At 48.8% G+C, this 13,444-nt stretch overlaps 1 protein-coding gene across 3 annotated transcripts in view; it reads right to left on the bottom strand.

Moving 5' to 3' along the window:
• LOC149342685 (multiple C2 and transmembrane domain-containing protein-like) overlaps nt 1-13,444 on the bottom strand; it is a 214,882-nt gene that overhangs the window by 195,044 nt on the left and 6,394 nt on the right. The window contains exon 1 of one of the 3 annotated variants that reach the window (XM_089545159.1): nt 1,993-2,110. The exons of the other annotated variants lie outside the window; for them this stretch is intronic. Coding sequence (XP_089401285.1) covers nt 1,993-2,002 — 10 coding nt within the window. The 5' untranslated portion in view covers nt 2,003-2,110. Of the gene's footprint in view, nt 1-1,992; nt 2,111-13,444 lie in introns of those variants that run through there. 3 annotated transcript variants of the gene reach the window in all.

The following is a 13,444-nucleotide window of genomic DNA, read 5'->3' as shown; positions in this document are numbered from 1 at the left end:
TCTCCTAACTTCTAAATTTCACTCTCACTTGTAGTTTTCATGGCACAACCAAGCGTTAGGCGTTGAAGAGTATACAGTTAACCTTGCTTCGTCGATGCACGCTGTAAGTCAACTGTTCTCGTCCCCTCCGCCCCGTATAGAGAACCGAGCGAGCAGTCGGGGTAAAAGCGGATAGACGAGCGCTTCAATGACAAAGAACGAGCATTACTGTCGAGGGATCCCTGTGAGTTAACCCGATCAGGCAAGTCGGCATTTTGGAACCCATTAACAAATTTGATCCCTTTTTTGTGCGCTATAAACAGATATAGCTCAAGAAAGTCTCACTGCCCTGTATCTCAAGTTTCTGTGCCATGTCAGTGCACGTTAAAGAACCCCAGCCGGTCGAAATTATCCGGAGCCCTCCACTACGGTGTCCCGCATAGCCTGATCGCTTTTGGACGTTAAACTCCTTATTAAACCTTAAGTCTGTATCACAAGTTTATCGGCGTATACCTCCCTCCTCTCTTGTAAGCAAATTTTTTGACATGTTCATTTTACTCGGACCATCAAGGACCACCCATTGGTAGTCCTTCAACGAACTACTAAATTGCGCATTTACGTCTTGTGAGGCACAGGCCCGAAATTCGTCTTTTTGCCGACAAGCGACGCTACTCCTTTACGCACACACTTGTCACATTGCAATTTAAAAAAAAATAACTTGAAAGGTATAACATAACAACGGCCGAACCAAACAATGTCTTTTCTTGCTTGTTTTACATGTGCACTCGTTAAGACACGCTTTTGCTGCTGCCTGCAGCTCGTTGGAAATGAGCCAGAAAGCATTCGTCTTTGTCGCCGCTAGCTTAAGAGTTCGCAAAGAAACCGGAAGAACGAGTGAGGCATATAGATCAAGCCAGTACCGGTTTCCGCATTCTGTATACGGCACACATCGCAACCTGTCTCAAAGCGCTGTATTAAAGCAGCTGGATTACAATAATAATGGCGTGATTTTCTGCAGTTTTCACTGTGATCGGGGCATCCTGCCCTTGAGCCTATAACTTTGACGCGCAATCTTACTTTTCCAGCTTTTAACGCTCCACCGGTGAAGGATAACGAAGATAACGCTACTTACAAGGAAGGCAAGCGCGCACAAAAATACAGCTGAACCTCGTTATAACGAAGATGAAGAGGCCCGGCGATTACTTCGCTATAGCCGTAGCTTCTTTATAGCCCGTGTTGACCGAGCTTCCAAGGGGAATCGTCATTCTTTCGTTATATCCATTATTTCGTTATAAACCATTTCATTATAGCGGGGTTTGACTTATACTGCCAGTTACCACTGCCTCACGTGAGAAGGGTGAAAGAAGAGACGATACATTCGTCCCTCGCCAAGAGTTTCTGCAGTGACCACTGTGTAAAAAAAAGCCGAGCCTCCCTGATGAAGTCTTAGTAGAAAGCCGACGAACTTCAACACGGAGTCGTGGAGGAAACAGAAAGGGGAACTCGCAGCTCATTTCACTTTTTACGCTTGTACGGCCGCCGTTATTGTTTCGCGTCTCCGAACTAAAATAAAAAAAGCAGCAAGTCTCAACACGGGGCTGGGCTGGATACGCAATATGAGCTCGCGAAATGAAATCCCGAGTCCAGCCGAACATATTGAAATCGAGACAGTTTGCCATGCCGTCTTGCGCAGAGCCCGATGCATATACAGCCGCGTGTGAAGACTCAAGCATGGGTGAGCTATAAGATGGCACCACCGTAACCCAGCTTTTTTTTTTTAAATAATAAATATTTGTCGTATTTTCTAAACCTCGAAATTAGTTTATTTCAAGCGTCTGTGGGTTAAAGTCGGAGCAACGACGCGTCAGCAGCTACAGCCTGCGTCTGAAAACTGGCGAGCGACGTGGACGAACCTGTCATACGCGACAAGTGCAAAAGACGCCAGCAAAACAAAAACGAAAAAATGGAGGCGGCAGCCAAACAACCGAACGGCCGGCCGGCCGGCCGACTCACCGCCCAGCATGTCGTTGCACCCTGGCCCTGCGGCGCCTTCTAAACTCGGAGCGCAATCGCCCCCGTGTTAAACCTGCCAACGGACGAATATGAAACGGAAGCGGGGGAAACACGCCGCGCACAAGCGTGACGCCGGAAAGGGCAAACATTTGTTTCGTTGACTCGCACGGAATGCAAACCGCGGGCGCGCTTGCTCGCTCAATTGAGAAATGGAGAGAGCGACAGAGAGAGAGAGAGCCGAGGAAGCGCGAGAGTGGAGAGTGGAGAGGAGGAGCGAAAAGAACACAACGCGGACGGGGCTGCCACGCGGTTATATAGGACTTCGTTCTAGGAATAGGAAAGTGACAGCTTGTTTTTCCCTTATCTCTCTTGTCTATTTCGCTTTCTTTTCTTTTTTTGCGCCGCCCAAAACACTGCACTGACGGCTCTCGAGGGTCAAACAAGCAACCGCGCCCAACGGACAGAGCGGTCCCAAAACAACGCACTGAAAGACCAACGCAGTGTGCCTCACACAGAGGAGGCCGAGTCGAGAACGCTGCACTACTACATAAACAGAGACTCCACGGCGCCTCCGGGCCGCCGCAGTGGACCCCTCGAGCCGCTGGCTAGAGCAAGGGGGGAATTAGGAAAATAAGGCACGGACTTCTTGGGAAATCGGGTTAGCGGGACTTCGCGAGTCGGCGCATGCGCGCCTGTCTCTCTCCAGCTCGTTTTATAAGTGACGCCTTCTACCCTCCATCTCTCAGAACGTTGCCAGACGCCCCGGCAGAGCTAATGGGTGTTGCGTAATTTGATGTCCCTTCAATGTCTGGGTGCCGCTTTTGGAAACACTATGACCTCCCGCATCGTTTGCGATGGCGGAGGTTTTATCGTGGCTTTAGGGCGGAGAACGGCCTGAACGGCCTTGTAATGGGTCGGGACCTCGTCAAGATCTCCGAGCTTTTAATCCCGTACTCCTCCTTTTCAAAGGAAACAAAAGTTGATTGATTGATTGATTGATTGATCGATTGATTGATCGATTGATTGATTGATTGATCGATTGATTGATTGATAACAATTGTGGACATTTAGCACAGCGTTATCTTGCAACGCTGCAATACCGGTATACTGCCAGCAACGCATGTATAAACGGCGCCAATGTGTCGCCCGCACAAGACTGCGTGCGTACGTGTGTGCGTGCGTGTGCAGATTCCACCTTCGAGTGCGCGCTCAGACGCGTACATACGTGCATGTGGTGAGGGCGTTTGTCGAGGTGTTAGTAATATACGTTGTGGGGCTAGTTGGTTCATACTCAGATTTCTTTTATGCGCACAGAAAGACGACACAATAAGACAAGGTAGACAGGACGGAGCGCAATAGGTTATGAGGTGTTAGTTGAGCGCGTTACGAGAGCGTGGTCTTCCTTGCTTTCTGCGCAGTGGAAAGGTGGACATGCTTTCAGAAATGCTTGATTGATTGAAACCTGTCTTTTATAATTATCAAAAGCCCTCGCAAGCACATTGTTCGAGGCATCTGTGCGAGCATATGTGCCGCCCCACAAATGTCACGGCAGCCGCGGCTGGTACTGATTCGGTCGCCGCCGACTGCCGTAAAGCTTGATGCTCGGGCCTTCTTCCACTAATGCTTACTCCTGCCACTTAAGCTCCCTACGGTAAAGCTGCAGCATACAGATGAGATATATGTTTGTACGGTACACCCGCTTGCTCTAGATGAGCGTTCAAACAGCTGATATGCGCTTTTTCCGAGATTATGCGTCAAATTCTTGCCGACAGCAACAGCCAGTGGGCGACAGACTACAGTTGAACGGAACGTATCCCGCTTCTTTTCCGCTTACAGCCCTCAGGAAGCAGTTGTCGAACGTAGAAATCGCAATGACCACAGGGGGGTCAATCACCACTCGAAGTCGATCGTCTGCGGTCATACCTACAGCGTAGTAAACAAACACGCGACAATCCGAGAGTACACGGCATGTCATTTGACGAGCAACGCACGCGCATTTATTCCCACTAATGTGGTGTCGGCTGAAAGACGTCAGATTGCGATCGCTCGTAGCATAAGCTTTTGAAGATTTCTATGCTTACACAGCGCAATGTAAATGCACCGAAGGCACACGCTCGCGTGCTCGCGTCGTCGTCGCCGCTGCATACGGGTGCGAACGCGATCAGCTGTTTGTTCCGCAGTCTGCAGCTGCACTCTTCGCGTCGGTTTTGTTTGTTGTTGTTGTTTTTTTTTTTGTTTTTTTGCTCCCAAGGAGCCTATTTCTGTCATACGCGTGTGCGTAGCAACGAGACCCAGCAAAATGTGAAGAAACGGAGAGGATCATTTTATTCCTCAGTGGAGAGCAGCTGCCCTCCGTGATCCGCGAATAGCCTTGCTAGCCTTGCCGCCGTGATTGCCGGCCGGCTGGTTCCGGTGGCCGCCAACTCATGTGACCATGATGCGCCTTCCTGTCGGGAGCGAATTTTCTGGCAGCCATCGGGCTGCCCAGCTCGGTAAATCGAAGCGGCCCATGCGGTCCTAAAAAATGCCGTCTAAAACTGTGGCAGGTTTAACGCCCTACTGATTAAAACTAATCCCACAGTTGGGCTCCGCTCGTGAGGATGTGCAATTTCCACTTCGGAGCGACAGCTACAAATTTTACCGCGGTAGCTATAGGACGAATTAGCGAGCTGTCTGCCGCTAGTGCCTGCAAATAAATGAGGCACAGACAAGGCCGACCGGCGAACAAACCTATCTGGTCAACGAACGCGCGACCCCATTGGAAAGGAAGGGTGGCTCTAATGGTTGAAGAAACAGGACAAAAAGTCGATATATCGATGCGAGCGAACGTTCCGCTGTGCACAAGGCTGACAAAGGTCCCTTGCGTTGGTCTAGCGTCATACGAGCCTTCATAGGAAACAAAATCTATGCGCTTCTCTGACGTAGGCTTGTTTGTGTCTCCACATTGTATTAACCAAGTTTCGCTAATTCAAGCTCAATCAAACAGCGCAAAAGCTTACTAGCCGGGAAGATACGAGAGTCTAGTAAAAGCTAATAAAGGAAGAATGGCCTCGTTAGGTGTCGCATATGCATAGAGGAGCGGATTCAGTCGGGCAGCTGACAGAACAAACACACGGGTAGAGAAAAGCCTCGCGCAAGCTCCTCATTAGAGATGGTACATGCATACTGACGAGCGGAGAGGCGGCTTCATTAGTGCTTGCATGTATGTACTGGCCAAGAAAGGCTGACAGCGAACCAGAAGCGCTCGGAACAGTTGTAACCTCACATAGGAAGTCCACGGCATGCTTATGGAAAAGAAAACCGCAGATCTTCAGATCAAAAAAACGTATCGGGCAGCAGTATTTTCGAACTATCTTTTTCCCCATTCAATCCTTGGCACGTCCGTCATTGGTCATCATCACCTGTGACGTCATGGCTAACAGCTAGCGTGCAATGACATCCGTGGGCCCGTCATCAAAGGCGGAGCTGACCAATGAAGAATAGGGGAAAAGATAATGAACTGGGGAAAGAATCGTAAAGCGCACGGCTACCGAGGTGCTCCAGCGTATCTATGATCACGACGCACCTCCATTTACGGTCTATCCATTACATATCGACTTGCCTTGCGGGGACCTTTCTGAAACGACTTTTCTGAACTCTGGGGGAGTGGGAATAGTCACAGTACGTCAGAGCAAGAAAATATGTGAGTTTGTTGAACATACATCCTTGCAGTCAGTGCACCAACGAAGCAGTAGATGTAAAAAAAAAAAAAAAAAAAAAAAACGAGAATGCCGAGCACCAAAATCAAAGGAGAGGTCAGCCACATGAACAGTATGAACCACATCTTACTCCTGGACTGTGCCAGCAGCGTTCTGATTGGCGTATTTCATACGGGCACCTACTGCGAATGCGCAGCACAGTCCAACACGCATGCGCGCTTAATCAAGCTGTGAGCAGTGAAAAGGTCTATAGCCGCGGGACGATCGAACAAGGCTGTAGGTCCAATGGAAGGCATGTGCGGCTGACCTTTCAAGCAAAATCGAAGGACAGCTTCCGTCATCGCGTCAGTTTCACCCTGTCAAAGGCAGCGCGCGCTGTCGCCCCTGCCTGGCGTGGAACCGAGCGATCCAGCAGCGCCGGCCGCGTTGACAGCAACAGCGCCGACGACGACGCACGCGAGAGAGAGTGAGAGAGAGAGATATAAAAACAGAAAGGAATAGGGACACCGAGAGGCGGCGCCGACGCGTCTAGACGGCCGACGCACTACACAGCGTCGGCTCGACGCCCATACAGCGAGCGAGCCGTGGGCGAAAAGAAACGTGACTGCGCCAACGCACGGCATCCCGCGCCTAACGACTCCGCCACCGCATGGGTGCCGCTCCGTTTCGATTTACACAGAACACACCAGAGGCGCTGGCACGCACGAACCGCAGTGGGGAGAGAGGGTGAGCGTGCAGGGATACATATTCGACCGGCAGCCGTCGATATAGGATATAGTATACACCACGCCGCGTCATCGCCTCGCTTGTTGGCTCCAAATAGCGGACGCAAATTTAGACGTTTCATGTGTGGCCGTCCGTTTGGCTGAGTATGCAGGTCGCCCAACGAGTACGCATGCCGTACAGGCGCGGACAGATTAAACGGAGCACCGTATTGGCTCTTAATGTTTTTCAGGAGCTGCCTAATTGAAAGTGTCACCTATGGTGTGTGCATCCTGGCAGTGGATGCTAGTGCATTTCATCGTGGATAAACAATGTTTCTTTATTTCCGTTTGAGAAGGCGCAATAGGGGATATTCAAAATTCCGCAAGCGCGCTTTCCCACTTAACTGTGTTGCCACAGACAAGATGGCCGACTTCTCTATAAAAAAAAAAAACTGCGAGGGCTACAGGACAGGCGATAAGGGTGTGGATAGGATGTACGAAACGTATTTTGGAAGAATAAAACAAAAATCTAGTCCTTCTTGCTTTGTTTCAGCTGGAAACGCATGGTCAGCCATCTTGTCTTGGGCAACATTGTTATGGGGGAAAGCGCACTTGCATAATTTTGAATATCCGCAATTGCACTTCGAACAGAACAACGTGCTCCGTTTACTTGTGGCCGAACCCGTACATGCATGCCTTTTGCACCACGCGAATTTCATCTCCATTGTGCGTTTCAGTGACTTTCCATTCTTTTTTCTTTTTTTTTTTTGCAAAGGTCAGTTGCAGGTGTAAACATTTTTAGGGTTCGATCAATTCGACTGACGAGGAGGAAATACGGTGGCATGCTTTTTTCATTCGACACTCAGTGCCAGTTCTGATCCTATTCCTATACTGAGTTCATTGTCTTCCACCCCCCAAAATATATTCCCATTCTGATTCGAATTTCTACTGCGCAAGTAGGAAGAATGTGTCACTTTCATCGATGGCGGCGAGTCTTCATACCGCTATACCAGCGCAGTGGCGTAGCCGTTAAGCGATGCCCCACTGCACTGGCAGGTGGCTGTTTCGAACACAGCCAAAGGTAGGGCTTGTGAGACGCAGGTTGCTCTTCCTGGGCAAGGGTAGAAAGAGTAGCTCCCGCAAGCTTCATTTCCTTCGTAGTCATTTTCATTTTTGCTGAGTCGTTCTTGGCGCGGCGTCTCCATCTGCTCCCCTACAGGTGGACAGGGGGAAGAAGTCAGGGGGGCGGTTGGCGGGTAGCAAGTAGAGAGAGGCGAATCTCCCTAAAGCACCACCTAGCAGGTGGAGGCTAAACACGACGCCGACGCCGCCAGACCGTTTTCGCCTTTATGGCCCTCCTATAATGCTATCGCGTTACAAATGGCTTGCAGGCTGAGTGATCTAGCTCTAAGTGAAACAGCGAAGTTTCATTACTCCTTTCGAGGAGTGTCAAGTGATAGCGGCGGCGGTTACAGAGATAACATGCGACAAGAGCCGCGAAAATGGAAGCGATATCGATACTTTGATTTTTGTTACTGAATGACTATACACTGAAAGAGGAAAATAAGAGAAGTAGGAAGAGGTTGCGAAGACAGGAAAGGCTCACGAACTGTTGTTCCCCTCTGAGGGGAAATGGAAATTTTAACTGCGCCCTGAACGGACGAAGGATGTGAGAAAAGTCGGAGAAGGAGGTAATCACTAACATTTGTACTCCGCGTATACTCTACAGACATTTCATCAACGCTGTAATTAGCAGCGAACAAGCATACAAGCCGAGATAAGTCTAGCAGTTCACAATTCGTCGACTGGTCGCGCGAAGGTGACACCAGGAACGCACACGGGCGAAAATCCTCGCCAGTGCGACATATGTGCCCCGCGTCTTTGTAATTGAAAAAAAAAAATGGGAAAGAAAGGAGCGAACAAAACAATGTTCTTCGCATTAGTTTGCATAAATTTCCTCAAAGCTCTCATCTGCAACGGAGCGAATGTAGGTGCAGTACATGGCGAGAGCAGGACGCTGACATCTGACAGATCTTGGCGCCGTGTCGCGAAGAATGCCACGCGTCTCTTCAAACCGTAGGCGCCTAGACGAGTATACTGCGCTTGCTTATTAAGTCGGGACTCAATGTGGCTTGCGCCCGGCCAGCGCACGGGCGTATGTAGCAGCGTGTGCAGCAGTTTTGGGGAGGAAGGGTATGTGCACAAGCACAGAGGGTACAGAGCACGTAAATGAGCATGTCTCTCGAGAATTCACCTGCAATGCAGATGGCCGACATACCGACTCGAAGTAGCCGCTCCGGGGCAGTTCTAACTAAGCGTTCTCCAAGACGTACAATGGCCGGCACGCCGCACGTTCCCCCTGGCGTAGGCCGTTAGCCAGCCGCGGCGAAATCTCCGCTCCTTGGCGAAATGTTTACCCGAGCAGACCCACTTCGTTCTCTCACCATACACTGGTAATGGGAACACCGGTTACAAGTGGGGGAACAGATACACGGCAGCAAAGAGCAGATAGACGCAGACATACAGGGACAAATACATTCACCACACGATGCTTGCATTCTCAGGAACGCTCAGACGCAGACCCTACTCTCTAAACGCGGATACGCCTCTATGGGAGAGTGAGTTCTCCTCTAGCGCAGTCCCTTTTATAAAAGGGAGTGCGCCAGAGGACAACTTACTCCTTTTTTATCCCTTTCTGTTTAGAGGGTACAATCCTAACTCCGCCTATAGCACTGGTAGGATCGAATTGTTGACGCGATCCGGAATCCCTTCCTGCACGCACTGCCGACATCACCGAGCTACGAACGACAACACACACTGAGAGTCTCGAGGCAAAATTCACCTCCCTCCTACTCACCCCCCCCCCCCCCCCCCCCCCCCCCCCCCCCAACTCCCTACCCGGTTCACCACGCCAAATGCGGAGAAGGAAAAAAAACAGTTTCTTAACGTCCTGTGCCTTCCACCTTACCCTGAACTATAAACCCGGACCTGGCGTGAAAAATCAAAGGTAATTTCTCGCTCGACTTCACATCGTCGCTCTCACCCTCGACTTCGCACGCTCCTTATTCAGTGGCGAAGCGTGCCCGCGGGTCTCGGGAAGGCACGTGTGTGCGAGATTTGATCGGCTGTATCAGGGACGGCGCCAGGATATTCTTAGCGGGGTGACGATGAAAAAAAGGGGTGGCGGGATTTAAATTTGGGGTAGGCATGCTGCCTCTATGGCACTGCTACTCGTAAAGATAAAATTAAGTACAGTCAATAGAATGCAGCGGCAGCAGCTTCACATGCTCGCATACCAGCGAGAGGGCCTAATACGAGCTGCAGTTCTCCACCCCGACTTACGGTGCGAATAACAGCACTGAACAAACATGCGCCCAGCCCACAAGAGCAATAAAACTGCACTGTATTATTTTGTATTGTACTTTATTGTAGTGTTTTGTATTTTATTGTATTTTCAGGAACCGATTGAATTGCATCGTATTGCATTGTATTGCTGCATTGTATTTCATTGTATTGTCACTTACAAACCTGCTCACAAGGGCCTGACGGAAACGCTCGGCAAAATTAAATTGTGGACTCAAACCAAACAAAACCGTGCAGCTCAAAATGACACGCTCAAACAAAAGAGGGACGAAAATAGGAAAAAAATAATAATGCGTTGTATGCTGCCTATACTTATACGATATGTTCAGCCAACGTGAAATGAGTAAAAATATAAAGATAACTTGTAAGAACCTATACGGTGAGCTACAATTACTTAAAACGACCGACAGGGGATCTCATGTCCCTCGATCTGCAGAAACGATAAAACGCACGCACCGCTTCAAGCCAAACCAGCCGCTCGCATCAGCAGCAGGCTCAAGCTCGCGCGAGACACTATATCGATAACCTTTGAGTAATCGATTCCTGAACTCCCGGTGCATGTGACCGTGCGCGTGCGCTATATTTGTTCCTTCGCGTGGGTTGCTCTCCACCTTGAAACGCGTGTGTGGCACACTTTAAAAAGAGCCTAAAACAATACGCAGGAGCTCTCTACCTTCATAGTTTTCTTCCTTATCGTTTCGATCAAGAAGCAGTCGATAGGGTTGGCGAGAAGCCTAAAAGAAGAGAACGAAATTTTCGTCTTCCTTTCTTTTATTTTATTAAGACAGCCGGAAAAAGAAGACGAAAGAGAGGTAGGGACGGTACGAATGCCTCTTGAAACCCCTTTAAACGTACCCTAAAGAAATAAGCGGCATTCAAAAGCGAGTGGCTCTTCAGTTGACTCAGACACCCTCCTGCACGAGTTCCCTCGGGATATAGGATAACAACGATCGAGCCGCCTTTGTCTGTCGACATGTACAAATAAAGAAGTGAAGAAAGAAAGAAGTCGGAGCAATCAGTGCCCGGTTAAACATGCTAGAATATGCATAAACATATACGCTCATACGTTCCTTATAAAATTTTCAAGAAAACAAACTTTCTGCAGGGGCTCGCTTTCTTCACAAAGGAAAGCTGGCTTCCCAGACCAAGTACAGCAGTAAAGTAAAAAAGGTGGAGGTATGAATAATAATTGGCTGCACTACTTGGATAATGTACCGACTGCTTTTAAAACGACCGCTCTCGAACTATATTCAATCTATGTGTGCGCAAAATTTCAACCACGGCCCGTATAGCGGGCCATAAATTGAATATTTATACAGCTGGCATCGATCAGCCAATACCGTCCGATCGAATGATCACAGGAAGTCCGTGCTCTGTTTTTGAAACCACAGCTCACGGTAGTCGGGACAATGACGACACAATGAACCAAGGTTACAGTGAAAATAAACTAAGCCAATTATGATTAAACTGATTTAGCATGCTAACAGCTTTAAGAATAGGACCCCCGAAAAGCTGTCAGCTTCCCAAACGTTACATGTTTTTAATAATACTGAATGCTCTCAGCTACTATGTTTATGCGATTAAGCATAAGCACAGCAACTACGTGAGAGATGTACTGCACCGAGGCAACACTTACTTAAACAGTAATTTTTTTTAATCAATCAGCGTCATATGAAGAAGACAAAAACGAACACCGGTGACATAATGCCTTAATAGCGATGATGCTTGAGTAAAGTTATATTTCCGCCAAACTAGCAGCAGGACCAAGTACGACGATGATTCGCCATAGCGAATATGGTATGCAGGGCCTTCCAACTCACATACGAATAAGTGAGTCAAGTGCTGCCGTCAACGTTAAGTAGGCAATGTACCGAGACGTACAGGGAAAATAAACCCAAAGAAGCCGAAAAAGAGAAAGAAAGGTACGGGGAAAAAGAGGAAAAAGCACTCAGCGTGACTTATCAACGTATCGCGTGCAAGCATAGAGAAGTGGATGACACGATGTCGTGTACGTGTACTGTCACCGCGAGACGGGCAACACGAAACCTCGCAATCAGATGCCCTTCTTTTCCTTTTATTTTATTCCACCCCAGCACATTCTTTACACCAGAGCTCGGGTGTCCACCCAGTACAGTTACTGCGCCTTGCTTTTTTTTTATAGCCACCTCCGGCAAGTTGGCCGTCACCTTGAGCTCGCGGTCTCGGCAGGAAAGCTAACGTCGCAGGCACTGCAGTCGCGCGCGAGAGCATGTGGCGCATAGGCCCGCATAAGAAAATTTTGCTGCGACGCGTCCGTTTGCGTTCACTCTCTTGTTCCCGCGTTTATTCGATTTGCGCTTGTGATGGATGCCAGATATTTAAATAACTATCTAAACACACGCCCACACACACACAAAAAAAAAAGGACGTTAAACTGTTTCTGGTGTGAATACAAGCACCCTTTTCTTTTTTTCCCCTGTACACGGTTTTGTACGCATTCTATTTACAACTGTTTCGTTGTTCTGCCATTTTATGATTGAGTCCTGTTCTTTACAGGAGATAGGAAGGTGTTCCTTTTTTTGTTCTTTTCCGCCAGTGAGTGAACATTTTCTTTTGTTTTATTTTGTCTGATTGCACACTGATACTTGAAGCTCACATGAGCAGCACCAATAAGTCCCCGAAATGTGGTGCTAATCAGATTTTACTTAGCAGTGGAGACAACGAAAATAGTTAAGAGGACTATAAACTCGATTGCTAGCATCCAAGCAGCTCGTCGACAGCGCGGCTGCTGAAAATATATATGCGCACGCAACTTTTTGAAGGCAGCCGTGCCGGCCACCCGAGGAGTACAACGAGCTCGTTCGAGTTTCGTTTTACTGCCCCCGTAAACGGAGGACCGTCGTCCTTTTCTATGGCTCGAGCGTTAATTATGGGACGCCTGCGATCGTTGACGCAAAAACGACCCACCCGAGCCGTCCAGCGCTTGGGACATATAGGTCAGGATCGAAAAGTTTATCACCACGAAACTGCACAAGCAGAAAATAAAAGCGGGGTGGTGCGTTTAAATATGCAAGAAGCACTCTTCGTGACCGCAGTATATGTGATACCGAGGAAGAAGGCGTTTTGCCGCAAATGTGGAGTTGTGGGCAACTGAGCTCCATGCATGTACACTTTGCTGAGCTCCGGCTTAGATGTCGAGCGCGCGCAAAAATGTAGAAAAAAAGAGACGATGGAGCGCATGTGGTTATGCAGCAAATGTAAAAAAAAGGAAAAAAAATGTCCTTGACAAGTGCATAACAGGGTATAGCGTAAACGACTTGTGCATATTATTTCGAAGCTTTTTTTTCTTTATTATTTTTAGTATACATTCCAGTTAAAATTACGGATATTTTACTCAAGCGAGATCTAACCCCTTCCTCAGCGCTCTTTTCCGCCGAAAAAGAAGTATGCGGAGGTCCCGCCACAGTATACGCGCTTCTCCCACTTCAGAAGTTCTGAGCAAGAGGAGCGCTGCGAACCGAAACAAGTGTGTCGAGGACTACTTAAGCCCACGGCGCCCCTGCCCCCGACTGCAGGCTTTGCGCGTGGATTTACCGTCAACGCCGATAGAGTGCACTATCAATGGAGAGACAAAAACAGCAGAGTGATCATGGGAGCACCCAGGCCACCGAAGTCCGCACTGCGCGTTGTAAGCTGTCAAGACTCTTA

Source organism: Amblyomma mixtum, chromosome 5 (genome assembly GCF_055824585.1).
Source record: "Amblyomma mixtum isolate Tamu chromosome 5, ASM5582458v1, whole genome shotgun sequence".
NCBI classification, from domain to species: domain Eukaryota; kingdom Metazoa; phylum Arthropoda; class Arachnida; order Ixodida; family Ixodidae; genus Amblyomma; species Amblyomma mixtum.
Note: the sequence above shows the minus strand (reverse complement) of the source record. Positions and strands in the feature narration are given on the sequence as shown.